Genomic DNA, 21,884 nt, shown 5'->3' with positions numbered 1-21,884 from the left:
CTCATCATTTCTCTAGAACTTTCAAAAGAAATCTTAACAAAATGAGACTAATGTCATTGGAGGGACAAAGTCCCAGAAGCCTAGGAGCCTAGTTCAGCTTCTGTTTTGAACCTTCTTTATCTTGACTCTTACATTTCCCAGAGCTTCTAAGAATACCTGTCACACAATAGTAGCACATAAAATAGCTGTGGAATGAGAAAGCCCCTAGCTTCAATCACCTTAAATCCCAACTCCTCTCAAGCAAGTGTCTAAACCTCTCAAACAACCTCAGTTTTGTTATCCAGCAGGGAAAAGACAATAGAGTTCTTATAACTATTACATAACAAAAATATAGCAGTATTTCCATGAATGCCTCAAGTATAGGAATATTTTCATTAATACAAGTTTAACACTGCAACTGTAGGACTAGACAGGAAGTGGGGGATGTGCAGTTCCCATTGGATATCACTTTAGTGTCTACAGGAGTTGTAGTCTCCCCCCTCCCCCAGCCAGGAAGAATATAGAAAAAATATAGAATTCTGAAGTCAGTGATAAAACTTTTAAAAGCATGGAAGAATTAGGTAAGGGCTAATTCCATACAGGAAAGTGATTTCAAAAACAAAGCAACCTCCTAAGAGAGTTAAATGCAATTAATCAATGGGGACAATCATCTATCATCTTAATGGGAAAGGGAAACTCAATTTACTCAAATCAGGAGGAAAGTTAGTTAAATGCCCTGTCTAGAACCCAGGTGAAGTGAACCTATAAAAGATATGAATTTGGGGTTTCTTTTGTTACGATAGTTCTTTAAAAAGACTTGATATATTGGACAGTCTTCCAAGGAAAGTCCATCTCTGTTTTTGACAAAATCTACTGGCAGATTCACAACCATTGTTGCTGAGATTGGCCACCCTATTTTACTTGTGACACCAAAAGAAGTACCATTAGAAGGTTAGTGGGGTTTATTGATGGTGGTTATTGCTTGGTTGGTTGGTTGTTTTGAAAATCTTACTATGTAGCTCAGCCTAGCACTGCACTCTCAATCCTCTTGTCTCAAGCACTGGAATTAGAGGCCTGCAACATACCAATTGGTTAGTGTTTTATTAAATCAAAAGAATTTTCCAAAGAGGTTCAGAGATTAACTGAGACCTAAATCATCAACACTTTTATATTAAGTTCAAAACAGATTTTTTAATCATTGGAACAACCTGTATATGTATTTCATATTTAAAATGTTTGTTAAAGAAAATGTAGTTTATTAAGGTATTTAGCATGATCATCTCTGATATGAAATCAAATGAGTTATCAGTTTAACTTCCAGATGTTCAGTTTAAAGGTACAGATAGTACCGGAATGCTTAACAGAACATAAGAATCACTATCTTTAACAACTTCATTTATTAGACACATATGGGTGGTTTAAGTATATCAGAAAGTTTTTTTTTCTCCTCCAGAAATTCAATGGTCTTTAAAATAAAATTGGATGTATTGAACTGATAAAGAGCAACATGTAATATTTAAATGAAATTTATTAACAGGTATGTAAACGCAATTGCTTCTTAAGCAAAGTTCAACCATTCAACTTGAGTTGAAGAGACAGTACTCAAAAGTTTCCTTGAAAGTGATTGCTACAGTTACTGGATTTATATATAGAATAGATAGATCTATTAACTGAATGTATTCATTATTTGCTATATATCAGGCACAATTTTGGTGCTGGAAATAAAGGAATATCAAAATGAGTACAAAAACTTACTTATCTCAATGGGACCTGCATGCATTAAATTAAAGAACTTTGTGGGCGGAGGAGGGGAGCTAAGCTCTTAAATGTTTTTTTTTAGGGGGGAAGACTATTAATTTTAAAACAATGTGTTGGGGCTGGGAAGGTGGCTCAGTGGTAGAGCGCTTGCCTTGCATGCATGAGGCCCTGGATTCGATTCCTCAGCACCACATAAGCAAAAAGAAAAAAGCCAGAAATGGTGCTGTGGCTCAAGTGGTAGAGTGCTAGCCTTGAGCTGAAGAGCTGAGGGACAGCGCCCAGGCCCAGAGTTCAGGCCCCACGACTAGACCCCCCCCCAAAAAAACAACAATGTGGCTATAATGAGTCTCCTCCTTGAACAAGAGACACCAAAACACTCACATAAAATTCACCATTGTCTATCTTCATCCTCATATCACTAGTGCCTAGTTCAAATAAAACTCCCAAGATGGTGTACACCTTTAGTGTAGAACTTCCTCCTGCAATACCTATTTTCTGCCTCTCTCATGAGTAATAGAGGTTAACCAGGACTATCTTCTTAAAATACAAATAACTTCCAGGTTAAGGGCTAGAAGATATTTACATCTTCAGATAATTCTATCACAGATTGTCTTTCTTCTTCTAACTCCTGAGCTAAAGAATAAACTTCCTGATGGAGAGAAGAGAGGAAAGTAACTTTGGAGATAAAAATATTTATGCAGAAGAGGGATCAGGTGTGGGTCTTGGAGTCCCAAGGCAGATAGGAGGGTGGGAGAATTGGGGATGTAGAATGCAGAAAGAATAGTGAAAATGTGCAAAGCTTTCTCAATTATGTCCAAAGCAGCCTCCACAGAGGAAAAAGGAAGAGTGTCTTTTTTAACTTTTCCTGGTTACTATCTGTACCTAAAAACCTGTGGCTTTCACCTGTAATCCTAGCTATTCTTGAGTCTGAAATCTGAGGATCACAGTTAAAAGCCAGCCCAGGCAGGAAAATCTATGAGACTCTTATCTCCAATTAATCACCAAAAAGCTGGAAATGGAGCTATGGTTCAAGTTGTAGAGCACTAGCCTTGATAGAATAAAGGGGGGGGGAGCTCTGAGACAGCACTCAGGCTGAGTTCAAGCCCGAAGACTAGTACCAAAAAACAAACAAACAACAACAACAACAAAACAGAAGTTATACTACTTTTTATAAAAAAGTCTCTTTGGGGCAAAAGTTTCATTTTGCTTTGGCAATACAACTTGGAAATTCAGCAGGTGCTGGTTGATCATGCTTGTAATCCTCGCTACTCAAGAAACTGAGATCTGAGGATTGACTTCAAAACCAGCAAAAAGGCCATGTGCTGCTTATCTTCAGTTAACAACCAAAAAGCTGAAGTAGAGCTATTGCTCAGTGGAAGAGTGAAAAGGCTAAGGAGACAGAGCCCAGAGCTGATAATAACAACCATCCCAATGAGTTTCTGAATGATTTAAATGAGATAACATATGTATAATAACATTGTTCCTCACATACAGTGATACTCACACTTGAACTGAGAAAAGGATTCTCCGCTTTACAGCAAACATCAAGAAACACTTCCTATCTTTCTGTTTGTAGTTTTCTATAAATGTAAACAGTAATCAGTAATCAAGAAACTACAAGGGACTGAGGATGGAACTCAATGGTAGATCATGTGTTTAAGCTCACAGGAGGCCTTGGGTCCAAAACAGGAACTAAGGTACCTCCCATTCCTATTTGGATTCTTGAGATACCATGATGAGGCAGAGGCTTATGAAAGCTTTTCTAACAACTGACCAGAATTCCCTTTAATTTGGTGAATAAAAATATTCATTTTAAAAGTGTTATTACAGATTTATAATGGAAAAGCACAATGTTCTCAGCAATAGATTTTGAAACATTCAGTGTCTTTTCAAACATTCAGACTTTTACTGGAACAAAATATTATGGACAATAATTCCTCAAGTAAATGATTTCTCTAAACAAATCCATATAAACAGGACTGAAGGGGAAATGAATTTAATAAGGTGTATTGTTCAAATTGCGTATCATTCAGAAAAAGTATACTGTTAAAACATTTGAATATTAATTGATCTCTTGGAACTTTAGTGTTGGAAATACTTGTACTATAGTGAGGTAGACAGTTTTTTTTTTTAAAAAAAACTCTCCATTAGACAGACTTAAGGTTTTGTAATAATATTTAAGAAAATGTTAACATTATGTAAGAATGAAACATCTGATTAATGCTTAATTTTGTACAACTCGAATATAAACTTTTAAAATATTAGAAATTATAACATTTGAGTGCATATAACGTTTTGTACATTAAGATGAATTGCATGCTGTCCGTTTCCTCTTTGCACATTCAGTCACCTTAAATAAACAAATATATACAGCCTCATCAGAACAACAGTGCATCCAAAGCAAATGTGCATTTTAAATTATTTCTCCTGGTCAAAGTCTCTTTTATTCCTTTTCACTTAGAATTTTTATATTAGCATTTATTCTCATTCCCACCCTTTCTTGAACAGTTTGTAATTCTCTGGATCAAACAAGCAATAGGTTTAGATGGGGAGAGAGCAAAGCCATAAGGATAAATCAAAACTTTCTGGAATGGATAGTACAAGTGCCCTTGTTCAAACCATTTCATGGTCAAAGTTGAGGAAACCCACTCACTCTTCAAGGGCCTTCTTCAGAGCAATGCTTGCGAATAACACTCCTGCAGGCTAAGGCAAAGTTCCTAGGTTAGAAGATCTGGGAATAAATACTTCACTTTGGCTATGAGCTCTCTCCTCTGACTTCCTGAAGATAAATTCCATCCCTGCCTCCTCCCTCACTGCCTGCTCCCCAACTCCCACCCCAAGCTCAAGGTAGCACTTGGCTCTTCACAGTTTCTCATTACTAAGTTTTTAAAACATCACCTAACTGGTAATTACAATCTAAAACAATTCTTTTGGGGGAGCCCTGGGCTATTGCTGGCTGGTAATCTTTCAGGAATGTCAGAGAGAGGGGAGGGAACATAGATGTTAAAGAAACTTCAGAGACAAGAGCTCACCTCCCCTTTCATCCTCTCCTTCCCTACTTAGGGCCTGGCCCTTTATCCCCCATTCTCCCCGTGGGGCCTACATCTCCCCTCCTAATGCAGTCCTTCTAATTCTAGGCCCTTTCCCCTTCCTCTGTACCCCTAAGCTTAATTATAGAGTTCCCTACCCTTATTTTTTTTTTAATTAGGAAATCAGCTTCACCTTAGAAGGAGATGCTGGCATTTTGGCCAATTCTGTTTAAAGCAATCAATTAGAATAGACATCACCAAAAGCTTTTGGGTGGGCTACCTCCAGCATGGGTGAGCTCCTCTGACTCTGCCTTGTCAGGGGCAGGCCTTGTGGTTTCTCAGCATCCTTCAGGGGATTCCATATGGACTAATTCTTGTCATTCCATCCATACCAGCTCCTGCAGCCCGCACCGCCCCCCCCCAAACACACAGGCACACCGGCCACAGTAAAGGCATCCAGCGCCCACAGCTGTGAAACAGAGGTTCCCCAAACCCAGGGTGGGAGAGGACAGGGCAGAGCTGGTAAATGCATAGGAGCACACCAGTAAGCGTGGAAGGTGGGAAGGTGGTGCAACCCATCTCTCCAAAAAAGAGCTCTTCAAGTCCTTCCTGACTTTCCTTTCCATCTCCCAATCCCCCTAACACTGTCTATTTGGTAGGTCACAAGACCTGAGCTATGCTGTGGCTCCTTTACCTTCTTTTATAAGTAGAAACAACCAAACCAAAAGATATGAGCAGAGACCATTGATTGTTTTGCCCACATTGTTCCCCCCTTTTAAGTCATTTTTTTTCCAATCTATGGATCAATTGAGAAACAAGTACCGGTCTTCCCTCCCCCCACCTTCGCATCAACACCCCCGAAGCACACAAGGAAATGAACAGAAGCCACAAAGACTAAAGAAAAAAGGCAGAAGAAAGAAATCCTCCTTGGCTTGTTTTTCCAGGATGAACCCAGGCAAGGTGTGAAAAATCCGTGTGTATCTCGCTCTAGGCTGTCAGGTGGAAGGTTCTGGGAGGCCTGTGCTCCCTGCTGGCTCTTCCCCTTCCCCTCGCCCCGTTCTCAGGTCCAGGCTGCGTCCTCACCCTCGGCCTCCTCCTCCTCCTCCTCGGAGGCCAGCCTCTCTGCAGTCAGGCCTCCCTGCCGGCCAAGGCCAAGACGGGGCGGACAAGGCACCACCGCTACCTGCACCCGCACGACTCCACCACCATGTCCTCGTACTGCTTGTAGACGACGTTGTTGCCCGCGTCGATGTACAGGATGCTGATGGGAGTCAATTTGGTGGGCACGCAGCAGCTGGGCGGGGTGGAGCCGGGATCCATGGAGTTCATGAGCGTCTGGATGATGGCGTGGTTGGTGGGCTCCAGGTGGGAGCGCAGCGGGAAGTCGCACACGCCCTCGCAGTGATAGGCCTCGTACTCGAGGGGCGCGATAATCCAGTCGTCCCAGCCCAGCTCCTTGAAGTTCACGTGCAGGGGCTTCTTGCTGCAGCGCAGCCTCGACTTCTTGCCGTGCCGTTTGCCGTGGCGGCTGGCGAAGGCCGTGCGCCTCCGTCGCCGGCCGGGCGGAGGGAACCAAGGCGCGGTGGCGGCGGCGGCATCCGGCGGCGCGCCCGACGGTGGCGGCCACGACCCCTCGATGCCCACCCCCGGGCTGGCCGCCTCCGCGGAGCCCAGCTGCTGTTCGCGCATCTCGGCGAACAAGTTCTTGCGCTGGGATCGGGTGAACACCACGAGCAGGGCGCGTTCCTGCGGGGCTCGCACCCTCCGGCCGAAGCCCAGACTCCGCAGGTCCGGGGGTGGCGGCTGCTGGGGTCCCCCCGTGCGCCCCTCCTCGCCCTCGCCAGCGTCCGGCTCGCCCCACGCCGCCCGCAACTCTAAACACAGCTGCTTCCCGGGCTGGTGGCGCAGGCCTTGCCACACGTCGAAGACTTCCCAGCCGGCCGGGGGCGCCCCCTGCGGGTCCAGGGTCCTCGCGTCCAGCAGCAGGGGCGACAGGCAGGAGAAGAGCTGCACGTGGAGCGGCCCGGCCGGGGGCCCCCGGGGCGCTGCGGGCGCCTGGCGATACAGCCGGAGCTCCGCGCCCACCAGCTCTTCTTTGTCTGAGAGCGTGGACACATCAAACAAATACTTCTGTCTCCGGAGAGGAGTGTGCGAGAGATCGTCTGCGAGATAAAAAATAATTACAGTCAGTTTCACTTAAGGGGAGATCAGCCACTACCACCCCTCACCCCAGGAAGAGGGCGCGAGGAGGGGGGGGGAGGCAGGCTGGCCCCCGGAGCGAGTCCAGCTCGGCCGGATCGCGACCCGACCACCCCCAGGCCTCCTTTGCTTGAGGGGGTGCCCTGCGTGGGGAGGGGAGGAGGGGCGGAGGGGAGACCACACCAGGCCCAGCTCCCTCCTCCAGGTCAGCCCCGGCCTGCTTGTCTAAGCAACTCCCGGCAGCTTTGGCAGCAGCCTTCACCCCCTCCAGCCCCCCCCCATTCCCCTCTTTTCTCCCCCACCCCCCAAGAGCTGAGTAACCACAAACGTGCCTTTTGTGGTCTCCAGTCCGGGCTGCGCTTCCGCTAGACCTCAGGCTCCCTCTCACCATTCACGTCCCACGTGTCGCCTCCTCCAGGAGGCCGTCCCAGACCACCCTCGCGTCCACAGCGGCTTCCCCGGGAGCATTATCAGAGGACGCTGGTTTATCATCTCCCCGGCATTTAGGATTATCTACCACACTCCGTTTCGAGTGTCTTTAGTGTTCTGTCTTTCCCACCAACTCTCACTCCATCATCCTCCACGAGGCCTTAAGAGCTAGGACAATGGTTTGTCCCCTGCTCTCCACACAAATCCACAGCCAGGGCTGGTCCGCAAGTGCGAAAACTATGCAGCAAAGCCTATAAACCTAATCGCTGTCTATTAACTAAACAACACTGCCAGTGGCTCGTTGAACCAATCTTTAAGGACAGGCAGGGTAGGAAGGGCAGTTCTGACTGTATGTTATGAGCTTCCCTTTTGTTTTGAAGCTCCAAAATGATTTGAAGGTACAGTCTTACGGTAGATCTACTACTCAAAGGTCAGTTGCTGTCTTTCAAGGCACAAATGCAAGGAATATGGTTACCAAGTGCTGCTATATGACATCTTTCTTTTCGCTCTCATTTTTTTCCTCCTTTCTTCGAAACAAATTTATTTTTAAAAAAAAAGCAATGAGGCTTTCCAAAAGTATATGGAATGAACAATATGGATGAACAAATATGCACACCAGACATCTACCATTAAGAAGATCTGCCATCAAGGAGAAATAGATACTCCGGGAAGATACACCATAGCCATTCAAGCAGACACACAGGCAGACACACAGACACAGACACACAGACACACAGACACACAGACACACACACACACACACACACACACACACACACAGTAGCATCCTCTCCCATCCCCCACCACCCAATTTGAAGTTCCTTTATTTTGCAATGGATCTTAATTACAAGTGAGAAAAAGAAAGTTGGGACACTTAGAGAGTGGCAGGCATAATAACAACAACAACAACAAAGGGCAAATTCTTTGGTATCAAAGCAAACAACTTTTTTTTGGACACATTTGTACTTGAAGCCAAGCCCACTTCGATGTGCAAGGCGGAAAGCTAACCAGATTTTCCTGGGCTGCCTTCCCATAAAATGTTTACAACCCAGCAAATACAAAAATCCCCAAAGCTCCTAGCTTTCCCCAGAAGCTAGTAAAGTTTGGGTCGATTTCAATAGTAAAAGTGTCACTGGGTCCTGGTCAGACCCTCACTGCCTGTCCAGATGTTGGTCAGGGGTAACTAGCTTTGGAACCTCAGCCACACCCAATCAGCACTCCGGGCTGACCCATGGGGCTAGCTGCCTCTCTCAAACACACATGCCCCGACCTGAGATAAAGCTGGGGAAAGGGTTAGAGAGGTGAAAAGGGAAAAACTGCTGGAGGCAGTTGATTTATGGAAGCCAAGACCTTCAAACTAACCAGGTCACATTAAAATTGGGGCTGAGGGGGGGGGGATTCAGTGTGCTTTCTTCTTAAAAGAAACCTTCATCTGACTACACTTAACCACTGCCCAGATCTCTGTACCTATGGCCTTAGACTTCACTTCACTTTTCTGCTTCTCTCCCTGAATCTACTATGAGCAGGACAAACTGCAGACACTTGATGTACTAGCTAACAGTTGGGAGTATGTGACACGGTTCTGCAAGGTTTTGTGTGCAGGAGATCGATACATGTTCTGTTCCCATTTTACAGATGGAAAAACCAAACAGAGAAATTCATTACCTGAAGTCAGACAGTGAATACATGATGGGACTGAGATCCATACTTGTCTATTTAGTTCCAAAGCTTGGAGCATTTAACCACTAAGTCCTATTTCCTTAACACGGGACACTCCCAGAGAATGGCTAGTGTCCATTTTGTTAGGAATAAATCCTGGGATCGCTTGAGAAATCACTTTCATTTCTGTTTTGGAGAACAGTAGGAAGGTATAAAGAGTAATGATTTATTTACCCTCCACACAAAACAGAGGAGTCCACCTGCTTTGATTTTTCATTCTTCTTTTTTCTTCTTAAGTGTAGTCTAATAAATGGCTAGTAAGCACATCAGAGTCAAACCTGAAAACAGCATCTGCCAAGAATCATACCGATGCTGCATCCTTGGAATTTTGACTGTCTTTCTACCAACCCCAGGCCACTCTTACCTTTCCAAGGCCCAGGAAAGATCACAAATAGAGATTTGGGTGTCCACCTGCTCTCTGCACCATGTTTCCATCCATACTTGCAGAGGCCTCGCCTGCACACTAGGATACACTTGCCCACAGAGCCCTGTATCCCAGACCTACAGGTGCACACACACATCAATGGAGTGGTCTGGTCCTCTCTTGGAAAAACGGAACTGATTTTAAAAAAATAATCTGTCCATGCACTGGATCTGGGCTTAGGGTTGTTTGGGCAAGAATTGTGTGGCCCAGGTACCTGAAGATTGATCTAAAATAGAGTGGCTGTCAAAGTCTCTAAAGCTGCAATGGTCACACAGGAACTTCCTAGAGATGTACGTTCTCTCAGGCCCCAGAGCTCTGGAGTGCAGTTCTGGGAATCTCCCGGGTGATGCTGCTTCTGCTGACCCTGGGATTCACACTTTAAGAACCACTGTTTTGGATTCACCTCAGTGGGGTCTTTGGAGCAGGGACTGAACAGGGACTGCCCTTCAAAGCACCCAGCCTAAGGCAAGATGGCTCCTTCCCAGCCCTTACTGCCACCTCCACATTTTTAATTTAATCTTGCATCAAGGTACTCCCTCACTGTAGCTCCAGAACTTCTCAATAGGGGGTCCAAGAAGGTAGCTGCTCTATACAGCTCCCCTCCAGACCACATTCCCTACCTGTCTGAACCTGCTCTGGGGCAGTGCAACACAGAATAGGTATCAGCTCAGGGAGGGTAGACACCACCATTACCACTATGACCCTGCACTGTTTACCTGGCTGACTGAACATCAGGAAGCCTGGCCTAGCTGCCAGAGGCCACCTGTGAGCAGGAAGCTGGCCCTTCACCACCCCTTGCACAAAGCCTTCTCGTCTTTGCAGCCCTGTACAAAGTGAGTTGTGTCATTGAGTGGCTGACTCCCAGCCTTTGACCATGCACTTTGCATTTCCAAATCTGTGCCACTTTCTCACAGCCTGAAAATGAGTCCTGTGGTTTGGTTCAGATCCTTGAAATTGAAAATGATCAGGAATACACCAGCCTTTCATTTTGCTTTTAATTTGCTTAGCTCACACCCCAGTTGTTGGCATATAAATCTTTCACCTTACAATGCCTAGATTTGGTCAATCCTCTTTCCTTATGAGGTGGGTAGAGAAAGGAAGAGATGGATTGAAAGGGAAGAAAGAGGGAACAAATGGCTAGCATATCTAAAGAAAATTCTCCCCAAATCAGCAAGTTGGTAAAGTCTAAGAGCACCTCACACCTACATTTCTGGTGGGTTTGTTTCTTTGTTTGTACCAGGTCTCCCTCGTTAACCCTCGCTGGTCTCAAGCCTCCTATCCTCCTGCCTCAGTCCCTGCAATAAAAGCACACCATACTGTGTCATTCCACTGGTGCGAAATTAATAAAGCAACATAGGAAAAAGATGTTGGTCAAAGGACACCACATTTCAGTAAGAGTGAACATCAAATTTTAAAGACCCAAAAATGAAGGGGAGAGGGAGGTAAGCAAGGAAAGGAATAAGGAGGTGGCAAAGGAACTAATGATGGACATACAAGGTAAGCCAGTGCAGAAACTGACTTGGAAAGATAATGGCACCTGTCCATGGTCACAGTGTGTGGCTGGAGAGAGCTAGAAACGGGACCATCAGAGCAGAAAGAGAAAGATACCCAAAGCACCAAAGAGCCAATGCCAGGAAAAGGAGGGCTGGAGGCAAAGGAGGGGCGCACTGCAGCACTATCAGCATTATTGGCCCGCTGTCGGATATGGCTGGTCTAGTCGGCCCCTGAAGAGGAATGGGGCTGCTCGGTCCAGAAGGGTTTCCAAAAGCCTGAAACTTCCTTTGGTTGGGACCCAGAAGAGCCCAGCCCTGTTCTTTTCTAACACACCACGGGAGTGTGTGTGCAGCCTGAAATCTCTCTTGAGGGTCAAGGTTGGGTCTTCTATCATTAGCCAGCTGGGAGGGTGCACCTGCTGCTCCAACTCTTGCAATCAGCCACAGATTCCAGACGCCTAGCCTGTGTTCTCAGTGAGCCCTGGATGGCTGCTGGCCAGACGGCTGACCAAACCCTGGTAACGCACTTCACTGCTGGACCACGCCCCCCCCCAGCCATGTCCCCCGGGCGAGGCACAGACCCAGTGATTGGAAAGTAATTATGAAGGCCGCACCCCAGAAGACCACATGGTTTCCTACTGTAATCCTTAGATGGGGAATAGAGGGTGGGGAAAGAGGACCATCACCCATCTTTGCAAAGAAAATGCCCACGTCTTTGCTTCAAAGTCCCCCTCCCCCTATTTTAGAGCCAGCAGCAACTGGGTCAAGTGCCTACCAGGTTGGCTTTTGTGCTCAGATCCTTGATAGCTTTTCTAGGGTCCTGGGTAGATCTTGCTGTCACACACATTAATGATGAGGAAACGTGTTTCAAGAGGCATCTTAACTAGCCAATACCTTTTGAGGAGTAAGGGACAAGTATCTAAGATCCTGATTATAAATTTGAGTCCCCCTTCTAGCTACACCCCTCCAGAGGTACTGAGTGGGAAACACTGAGGTGCGAGTTTGTTCTTGATGCAACACAAAGAGGATCAGGTATGCCTCCCGCCACTCTCCCATCATCGCTCTTCTCCTTTTCTTTACAGAAAAGTTAGAATTCATGGTGGAGGCTGGACTTTTTCTCTCCTAGATATCTCAGCTTCAGCATTGCCCTGAGGAGTCCATCAAGTTGGAAACAGCCAGGTGTGCTAGGTGAGTAAGACCGAGCTGCCAGTCCCACTCTTCCAGTTGTGAAAGCCTCTTAGGGTAATCTGTGCCTCAAATGTTTACCTTGCTCTTGGGAAATGGTGGTCTCCAGGATGTTTCTTGGAGGGGTGGCCTGATATTCCTGAGCGAGGCACAGTGGAGTGGTGAGCCGTGGATCCTCACTAAGGCAAGCGACCCTCACAATCCTTGGGAGTGATCTTGTGTGCCCACCTAAGGCTTATAAGAGCCACACTGGTGTGATGTAACTCTTCCTGTATGCTGCTTTATCATGGGAAAATTGAATTTGAAAGAACAAAGGTAATCCTCAAAAACACTGACAATGTGATCATTATCCATATATTACAAGTGTGTGCAATTATTAAATGTCAATTTAAAATAAACGTATACTCTAATAAAATCCATCTCTGAAAAAGGTATCGCTATAAAGGAAAACGCAAGTTTAAGAGTCACTTGTCCAAGATGATAAGTGGGAGAAATGGCAGAGTGGGACCCACATCTATACCAGTAGGTATAGGTGTCCCAGGCCTAGATATTTGTGCTTGGTGCAAATAGAATAAGAAGGTTCTAACACTTATACAGTGCCAATGCCTGGAGGGAGGGAAAGCTTTGATCCCTGGACTCCACAACTCATTCATTCCCTAAACACTTTTCAGTAGAACTGAAAGGAGGCTTAGAATTGTACTTTGGAAAGAGAACTTACAGGGAAATTTAAGTATCTCCTCTACAAAATGGAGTTAATAATGTTGGATTACAGGACCACTGAGGGGGCAAATAAAACAAGGTTTAGGGAACTTCTGAAGATGTTATACAAGGGCTCATTACTATTGGCAGTGTGGAATTGAACATAGGAAGTTACAGTCTAAAAGATATACATTTCCATGCTTCTCTGCAACATATGAATTTCCATCTTTATCTGTGGCATAGTGTTTGAGTCACTTTGAGTGAATAGACTACATCACATAAATTCTCCCAGCCTCATCTGTAAAGTGGAAAGGCCACAGTTACTTTCACTACCATGCTAAGAGTCAAGGCACCAGAGCAATACCATAGTTCTTGGAAACCCTCAACAAATGCAACCATTATTGCTGTAACTACCTTCATCCTGGTAGGGGAGGTGTATGTATTCTCCCTTTGACCTCCTTGAGGAGATATGACCCAGTTCTGTCCACAAGATGTGGAGAACTGAGTGAAGAAAAGGCATCGCTTAGACATAGGGTACAGAAACAAGTAAGTGTTTTTACTTCCTGCTTATCTAAGGTCCAATAAGAGTGGGGCTCCTCCAGGTTGCAGTCTTGTTCCTATTAGGGCAATGCTATTTCTGACATAGTGTCACATGGCCAAAACTTGCACCCAGTCTCATCCAGGATTGAATCCTTTTTGCCAGTCCTGGAACATGGGGAACAAAACAGTGCTAGACAGGTACTGGTCGGCAAGAGTCCCTTACTGAGTGTAACACGGAGTGAGGTAAGCTGAAACTTTCTTTCTCCGGTCTTTGGCACAATCTGCCCATAGAGGCAGCCCTGGAGTAGAAGGGTATGCTCCACAAAAAGCCACTCAACATGGGGGAAAGGCAGAGATGGTTAGAGAGCTCTTTGGCTACATTTTGGAGAAGCTGGGGCACCTGTCAATTAGGAGAGACCTTCTGAGAGGAGAGGTTGGCCTCTTACCCTCATTGGCCCACCTTTCCTGGTGTGTGTGGGGGGGCACATGGGTTTCTTGGCTTCTCCAGTACCTTCCCCAACAGCTTGATTCCTCAACTTCTCTTCTTTCAAAATCCAGAAGTACACAAGGAGGAGGAATCCATGAAGTCTAGGCTTTTCCAGCTTCCCCCTGACTTCTGAATCTGTACTCTCCTTCTTATGGTGAGTGGACCTATCAAATCCCCAGGGAAAAGAAGACCTGGCAGTTGGTCCAAATTCCACAGAGAAATCACACTCAGCAAGCTGTGGCTCACCGGGAAGAAAGCAACTTGAATCTCCAGAGCAAAGAAACGAAGCTAGGAAAGGAAACCCATGTCCTACTGGACTGAAAACAGAAACAGCACTGCTTTTGTCTCCATGGCTTGAGAACAGCCAAGAAGATCAAAGGCACTTGTTGGGACGTCTCTTTCCAATGCAGTCCCAACCACAGCAGCTCAGATCTTAATTTGACCACACTACAGATCAAAACTAAACAAAAAACATCCACACCATACTTTCCATCCCACTTTTCTTCTGTGCACAAGCCACCTGGGCCAAAGATCCCTGCAGGTTGCAGTTCTTACCCTGGGGCCATGTGTACTGGGCCCAGACCAAATTCATTCCGTGGTGGTGATCGTTCCCCGTAGTGCCCACAAATAGGCTATTGGGACCTGCAGGAGTCCTTTAGGCAGAGAGTATGGGGGTGGGGAGGAATTTCAATCATACACCCACCCACCTTAGTGGCGAGAATGAGATCAGGTCGCTCGGATTAAGGCTTTCCAATCAAAAGTAAAGTAAAAGGTGTCCAGTTTTATGCGGTTTCTGCTCCTCAGCTAGTGCTGAAATTCCAAGTGCAGGCAGGGGTTCAAATTTGCATCTAGTAATAGGCAGATTCTTGGGCACTCAATCTCCCTCCCACTTCATCCCCCCCTCCCGCCCAACACCAGTCCTGAGCAATAGAACCCTCCCTAGTGTGTTCTTTACAGCGCTGGGCCAGTCCAGATTGAAGAAAAAATAGCCTCAAATCCTCTCCTCCTTGATGTTGATCTCGGTCTGATTCCCGAAAGAACGCGGCAAAATCAGATTCGTGGTGTTTCCTGCGGGACACTGTCTGGCGTTTACCAATTATCCACCCCACAGAACCTGGAAGCTGTTGTGTGCGGAGAGGTGGGGTAGGAGGCTGGAGACTTGGGTAGGGGGCAGTGCCAATTTGTCTGCATGTCAGATTTACACAGCAGGCGCACGGGATCCCTTTGTCTCTCTCCCTACCCCCCAAACTTCTCCACCAAAGCCAAGGCTCCCACTTGCGAGTTACTTCTCTTCCCAAAGTCAAACCATCTCAACACCGGACTGAGGCCCGTCCCTCTCCTGTCAACGCGCCCTTCCTGAAGGCCCCAAGCCACGCCCCGCTCCCGGCGCGCCGGCCACTGGCTGCTCTGCGCGCGCTTCTCCCGGAACGCGGTCCCCACGCCGCCCGCCGCAGGTCACCCCCAAACTCCTGCAATCGCTCACCACTAACCCTCAGCACCCAACCATGGTTCCCCTAGAAACCGTCCTGCAAGGCAGAGAAGGGTAGCCGTGGAACCATTCGACCAACCTGTTTGATTCCAGTAAACTGGAGATAGAACTATTTAACCCATTTTGAGATGATTAAAAAAAGAAAAAAGAAACAGCCAGGGCTTGGAGTGAGGGTAAGGGACTGTCAAGTTCGGGGGTGCTCTTTCCACTCCTCAAGGGCTTGGCCCGATTCTGTCTCGCGGCCGGGTTATTCAACCCCAGAGGGGCTATCGAACGAATGCCTTCGGTGTTCTGGGACAGCGCTTAGAGGGTACTGTTGATTTGCTTTGCGTCTTTCGATGCACTCTGAAGTCTGACTGAAGACAAAATTCTCCTTTCTGCCCAATTTCTAACATACTCTCTCCCCCAGCACACACCTCTCCATCACATCTTCCAAACGCCCTAGGAAGATATCGTTGCTCTCAAGGAGGTGCGTCAATACCCTGAAAATACAGGTGGGGAGAAACAGGTTTCACCAAGGCCTCCTTCAGTGCAGCAAAGGAGTTCCCACCCGGTCCTGGGGACTCGAACCTTCTCTGTTCCGAATAGGGGGTGGGTTCTCACCTACCGAATCTGTTTGGGGTGCAGGACTCAGGAGACGTCTCCTGGTCGGTCTGAGTTTAGAGTCACTCCCCCGCCCCTTAATGTGTAAAAACGACATAGATATTTGAGCTTGGTTTTGCTCCTCCTCCCCTTACCAGCAAAGCTACCCAGAGAGCCTCCCGCCGGAAGGAAAACCCTAGACGGCTTCTCACGTTAGCCTCCCTGATCACCGACACTCGCCCAGAATCCTGGCACCACCTGAATTCCCGCTGCAGAGGTGTTTTGAACCTACTGATGGATATTTTCTCCCATCCAGGCAGCTCTGAAGGCCTTAGAGATGCAGATGGCACTAACTGGTCTTTAACAAACCCTCATGCAAAGTTTTGGCTTTAATGTATTGGAATCATTTCGATCAGAAGAGCAGAGCAAACAAGACTTCCTTCCCTTACCCCTGGTTTTTCCCAGAACCTACCCATTCACCCGGCTTGTGGGAGGATCGGGAATCTAAAACAAGCACACAAACCACACCCGCGCTCCTGCTTGGCGAAGCCTCACAGCACATCCCTGAACGCTTAGCAAGCCCTCTCCAAGGCTGTTTCCCCCCTCCTTTTTTTTCCCGGGGAAATAAAGCTTAGATTGGAACCTTCTGCCCGGCTTCCTCACTTGGCCGTCTGGTCTGAATTAGTGTTTTTATAAGGGACTCAAACAAATCGAATACAAGGTCACCAAATAATTAACAGTTGCGAATTCCCTCCGTCCCCATTAAAATACTTCCCTGCTTATATTTCATTTTCCGTTTGCCAACAACAGGGTCTGGGCAAAAAGCTCTGCTGCCGCCGTGATTACACCACTCCGGGGCCCAGGTTCACCCAGAAACCCGCTATTTTGCATATACATGATGTACCAGAAAAACTTCAATCGCCGGGAACTATGCAGTTCTTGGAATGTTTCTCCCCACACCCCCGCCTAGCCCCAGCTAGTGGCCTGCCGCGGCCCCTGGTAATCACGCCCCAGGAGGCGGAGGGAGAAATCCACTAAAGGCAGCCTACTGCCCCGGAGCCATTTCTAAGGTGTCAGGTTCCTCAAGGATGTTCCCATCTAGTTTTGTCTTTTTGGTTCTTTACCAGTTCCTTGGACGCACCACCAAATTAAAGTGTCTTCTTATTTCAAAGACATTTGGGAATCTAACTCTACAGTCTTAGACTCAATTTCCCTCATCCTGGAGAGATTTTTGGGGGTGTTTTTTTTTAAGGTGGCACAGTACATAAACTGCAATTCTGAGTCTCTTTCCCTCCCTCCCTCCCTCCCTCCTTCACTCTCTCCCTGTAGAATTCAGAGACATTCTAATGGCCTGCCCTTCCCAGGCCCCAAGGTTTGGGTGCCCTAGGGTCTGCACCATTGACCTTGTAACTAGTGATTTCATGAGCTAACTGTTAACTTCACTACATACAACTCGGTCCATTCTGATCCTGTGACTCCACCAACACACAACACATATATGAACACAAAATCATTTTAAAACACAATATGAAGACTTAGGATACGATGTTTCACACCTCTGCTAAAATAAGTATGGGAAGAAGCCAGGCACAGCACACATTCTGAACCTTAAATCCAAAGTTCCATGAGAACTCCTATCTAGGTCCTAGCACACTATAAAGAAATATGGAGCCTTGAAGAAACTCTCATCTTTTCGTTGTTTTTGTTGTTGTTGTTACTTGTGCTTTGTACCGCTGTCCTTAGAAATCTTCTTACCCCTTACCGTTCTGGTTTAGCAAGCAGGGTCTACAATATTATGAATTTCATCTCTCCCTAGCCACGTGACACCTAGAAACTTAAGTAATCTGTCTTCCTTAATTCACCTGTAAAATGGGTGGTTATCTCACTTTTCCTTGGGAATATTTATGAGCATTAAAACAGATGTAATAGATTTTTTAGAACAGCACATAACTCACGGTAAAAGTGCTGTAAGTCTTGGTTTATTATTATTATCCTTGGTTGGCAAAGATCAAACTGAAAGGAAAGACATCCCCCCCCCTTTTAGACTGGCAATAAAGTGTCCTCATGGAGGGATGGGAGAAGTGGCCTGATTTTATAGAGCAGGCTGTCTTTATGGAGCCGGAGAGCTCTTCAGCTCCTTCGGGCATGGGCATGGCCTTTGGCAGGTTCCAGGTGAGGAAGGATTTTCACAAATGTCTTTGCTCTTCCCTTTGAGGGACCCTTGCTGTTCAATGTGGCTCTAACGTACCACACTCCCTGGCGACTTAAACCTGTCGGGGACACGGCTCCAAGTGAGCCTGGCTGGCTCAGCTCCAGGCTGGCTCCTTCTCTTTCCTGCTGGCCAGGCCATCCCCGGGCTGGGGGGAGGGGATGTCAAGCGGTTTGGCGCGGTTAAGAATCCCCATGTGAGGAGGGGCGGAAGTCCTCTCCAGGAGCTGGGGATGCGCGGCTAGCGGGTCCCTTCCATCACGGGAGACTAGACACCGTTTGATGTGTTATGACATGAACCCTCAATTAGATCGCTGAGTTGAAACACTCCAATCAGGGGCCCGATGCTAAGCAAGCCCCGGAAGGTCCAGCTCGAGGTCACCGCCGGTGACACATCAAATCAAAATCAGTGAGAGGGAAAGTGAGGCTTTCCCTTTATCAAGCCGGGGCTGCAGCCAGCATCTTACCCGCTCCGCCCGCGCCCCTCCCGCGCGCGCGCGCCTCTGCACTCCTTTATCCCCGCGCTCTCGTGAGCGCGCGCCACCAGCCGCGACGCCTTCCTGGTCAGCGCGCTATCTTCCGTGTTCTGGGAACTTGGCGACGTGTGGGGGGGGCGGGGGGAACCTGAAGGAGACCCAGCCTTTGAAACTGCAGTCTGGTTGGTCAAGCCATATCTCTTCCAGCTGCCCCCCCCCCAATAACAGCCCCCAGCCCTCCATCCATCGCATTCTGAGGTTGAAGCAGGATGGTTGAATCTTGGTTCCACTGGCCTGGAGATCTCGGCTTGGGAACAGTCTCTTCCTCACCAGCATCCCCTTCTCGTGCTAAGGGCCAATCCCTCCCACACCCAGAGACTCACAGTGGGGTGCTTAGGGTGGGGGTGGGAGGGGGTGCAGGGCTAGCAAGGATGAGATGTCCACTCGGAACCTGGGGTCCCCAGAGCCAGTCTTTGCCCATGCCTGAATTCCCAAGCCTACCATAAACACCTCTGAAGAACCTTGCAGGGTTGCTTGGTCCTGTGCCAAACTCACCAGGTGGTGAGTGGACCCGTTAGGGGTGCCTGCCTGGGCGAGGACCAGAGTTTCTAGCCACTTTTTGAAAAAAGAAAAACAACAACAACAAAACGAGCGTCCAACTGCCCAACTGCCCGCCCACCTAGGCCCCTAGGATTTCTTCCCTGGCCGAAGGGCCTCTTGAGCACTTTTCTCTGAGCTTCCTTAGGCTGTCCTTCAGCGAGGACTAAGCAGCAGCTTAGCGGAGGCCTTGAGGGGAGGGTTTGTGGCAGGGTGGATGGTGGACGGAATTGGCGAGCTGTGTGCCAGCAGGGCCCAGGCAGAGGACCGGGTTGCAGTACTCAGAAAAAGCCCTATGTCTTGCAAAGGTGACTTTAGTACTTTTAAAATCGTCATAAAATACCTGATGTTAATTTGCGGTCGCCTCCTTTCAGCAGTTCATAACCCAGATGACCTAGAGCTGCAGCAGAACACAGGGCTGTGGGCAAGACCTTGGCCGGCCAGCATGGCCAAACTCGGGGCTGGAGACCCAGATTCCTGGGCTGGGAGCCATTACCCTGCTCGGAAAACTTCACTCATAGGTGAGCAACTTAGGCAACCGACACGGAGCAGTCTCTTTTGCCCAAACCCCAGAGCTTCGGGGTTATCAGAGCAACCCTACCTTCACTCACCTGGAAGTGGGGGTGGCCCCCAAGGTGTGGAACTCTCAGAGCTAAGCCTGGGGGTGGATGGCGCCTAAACTTCTCATCTTTTTCATATTATTACCTTTCCTTGCCTCCTCTACCTTTTCTTCCCTGCATTACTTCCCTTCCTCTTTGAAAGTCACTGGAACTTTCCTCCAATTTCTGAGACACAAGAAGAGTGAGGCTTTAAAAAAAGAAAGAAAACCAACAGGACACTGTCCACGCTGGGAACCAGCCATGGTGGCAAGAAAAGAGAAGTGGATTTTGCACGAAACCCCCACGTGCACCACCGGCGCAGGCCGCGAGCACCAGGGATGAGCCCCTAGATGCTTAGAGAAAGAAGAGTTCCCTTGAGGGAACCGTGGATGGCCGCACTCCTGTACTCAAATGCATCAAGCACCAAGAAACCTCCAGACCTAGCTGGCTCCGGCCCTGCCCGCCCAGCGGGTCGCTGCCACCGCCGCCGCCACCTCTACAGCTGCATTTTCAGGTTGCCACCTCGGAGCCCGCCGTGGCTGGACGCTGGAGGGGGTAGGGGAGAGCCAGAGGACACTGGGCATCTTCCTGGCTGGTGAGCCCCGCAATCAGCTCAGGGGCGAGCAGGGAACCGGCTCAGGGTTCTGGACCAAGGCACCGCCTGACGCCGCCGCCGCACTGCACTTGCTCTCTGGACGGCACGAGAGTTTGTGGTAGATTTTCCAGGACAGCCCAGAGCTCCTGGCTTCCCAGCGCTCGCTGCTCAAGGCCCGGGGCCAGTCCGGTTTATCCCCTACAGCTCCGGCCTTGGATCTCCCGAACCGCACCACCTCGAAGCCCGAGGCGCAGGGTCCGTGAGTCCGCGTCCTAAGCCTTCTCCATCCCCAGTCGTCTGCCTGATGCTTTTTAATCCTCGGGACTTCTTGCACTAGCTACCAGGAGAGCGGCCACGAAGCCACTGTCTGCAAAGAGAGGAAGGAAGGAAGGAAGGAAGGAAGGAAGGAAGGAAGGAAGGAAGGAAGGAAGGAAGGGGAAGGGGGAGGGAGGGACTGCACTGTCGGAGTGGAACAAAAGCTTCAGCCACATTCAGCAACTTCCTCGGGCTCGAGAAAAAATGTTGCAGAAAAGAGAAGGGAAGGGAAGGGAGAGGGCAGGGGATCCGCAGATGCAGCCTTCTGCCGAGCCCGAGCAGCGCCCCGGCTGCCGCAGCTCCGGCGAGAGAGGAGCCCGGCGCGGTCTCTGCCACTTACCCAGTCCTCTGTCTACAAAGCTGGTGATCGTATTGGCTGACTTGGAAGACTGGAAAAAGCTGGCGTTGATGCCCAGCTTCTCGGCAATGGAGTAAGTCCTGTAGATGGACAGCATGTATTCGTGGGGCACCACGCGCGGACCCCTGTGCCCTGGCCGGGACTCGTGGTGCGGCCGCGGCGGCGGCGGCTCCGGGCGCTCGCGGGGCGTCTCGCCCGCGTTGCTCCCGCGCGGCGCCCGGGGCATCTTCCCTTCCTTGCTGCTCCGCACGCCCTTGCTGGAGTCCAGCTCGGCGGACGCCGACGCCGACGAGGAGATGGACGCCTGCTGGCAGCCAGGCAAATCCCACAGAAAACTGATGAGGAAGACGGCCGAGAGCAGGACCCTAGGCGTATCCATGGCGAGAGAGTGGCTGCGTCTCTTCTCCACCCACTCCCCCGTCTCCCCAGAGAGGCGGTGAGCGGGGCGCAGAGCGCGAGGGACTCGGAGCGGCTGGACAGCGGCCGGGACCCGGCTCCTCGGGCGACTCCGAGTGCGAAGAGCCGGGTCCCAGCCACACCAACCCCGGGCCCGCCACGCCCCCTCCCGCCCCTCGCGGGGAGGGGAGGGAGGGCAGTGCAGCCGCGGAGGGGGGGTGAGAGGAGCAGGAGGAGGAGAGGCCGGGGGTGGGGTGGGGGGGTCCGGGCAGGAGGTGTGCAAGGAGTGGGGGAGAGAGGGGCTGTGGTGTGTCAGCGTGGCCGCCAG

The 21,884-nt window shown here is 48.9% G+C and overlaps 1 protein-coding gene across 1 annotated transcript; it reads right to left on the bottom strand.

The window, feature by feature from the left end:
• Window positions 1-5,842: 5,842 nt before the first annotated feature.
• Window positions 5,843-21,551, bottom strand: Gdf6 (growth differentiation factor 6). Its single transcript, XM_013012454.1, has 2 exons — window positions 21,143-21,551; window positions 5,843-6,928 (listed from the first exon to the last, which is right to left on the bottom strand). Exons 1-2 carry the CDS (start codon window positions 21,537-21,539, stop codon window positions 5,946-5,948), a joined length of 1,380 nt encoding a protein of 459 aa, XP_012867908.1. The 5' UTR covers window positions 21,540-21,551; the 3' UTR covers window positions 5,843-5,945.
• Between the last annotated feature and the right edge of the window lie 333 nt (window positions 21,552-21,884).

The sequence above is a fragment of the Dipodomys ordii genome, unplaced genomic scaffold (genome assembly GCF_000151885.1).
Source record: "Dipodomys ordii isolate 6190 unplaced genomic scaffold, Dord_2.0 Scaffold17, whole genome shotgun sequence".
Classification (NCBI taxonomy): domain Eukaryota; kingdom Metazoa; phylum Chordata; class Mammalia; order Rodentia; family Heteromyidae; genus Dipodomys; species Dipodomys ordii.
Note: the sequence above shows the minus strand (reverse complement) of the source record. Positions and strands in the feature narration are given on the sequence as shown.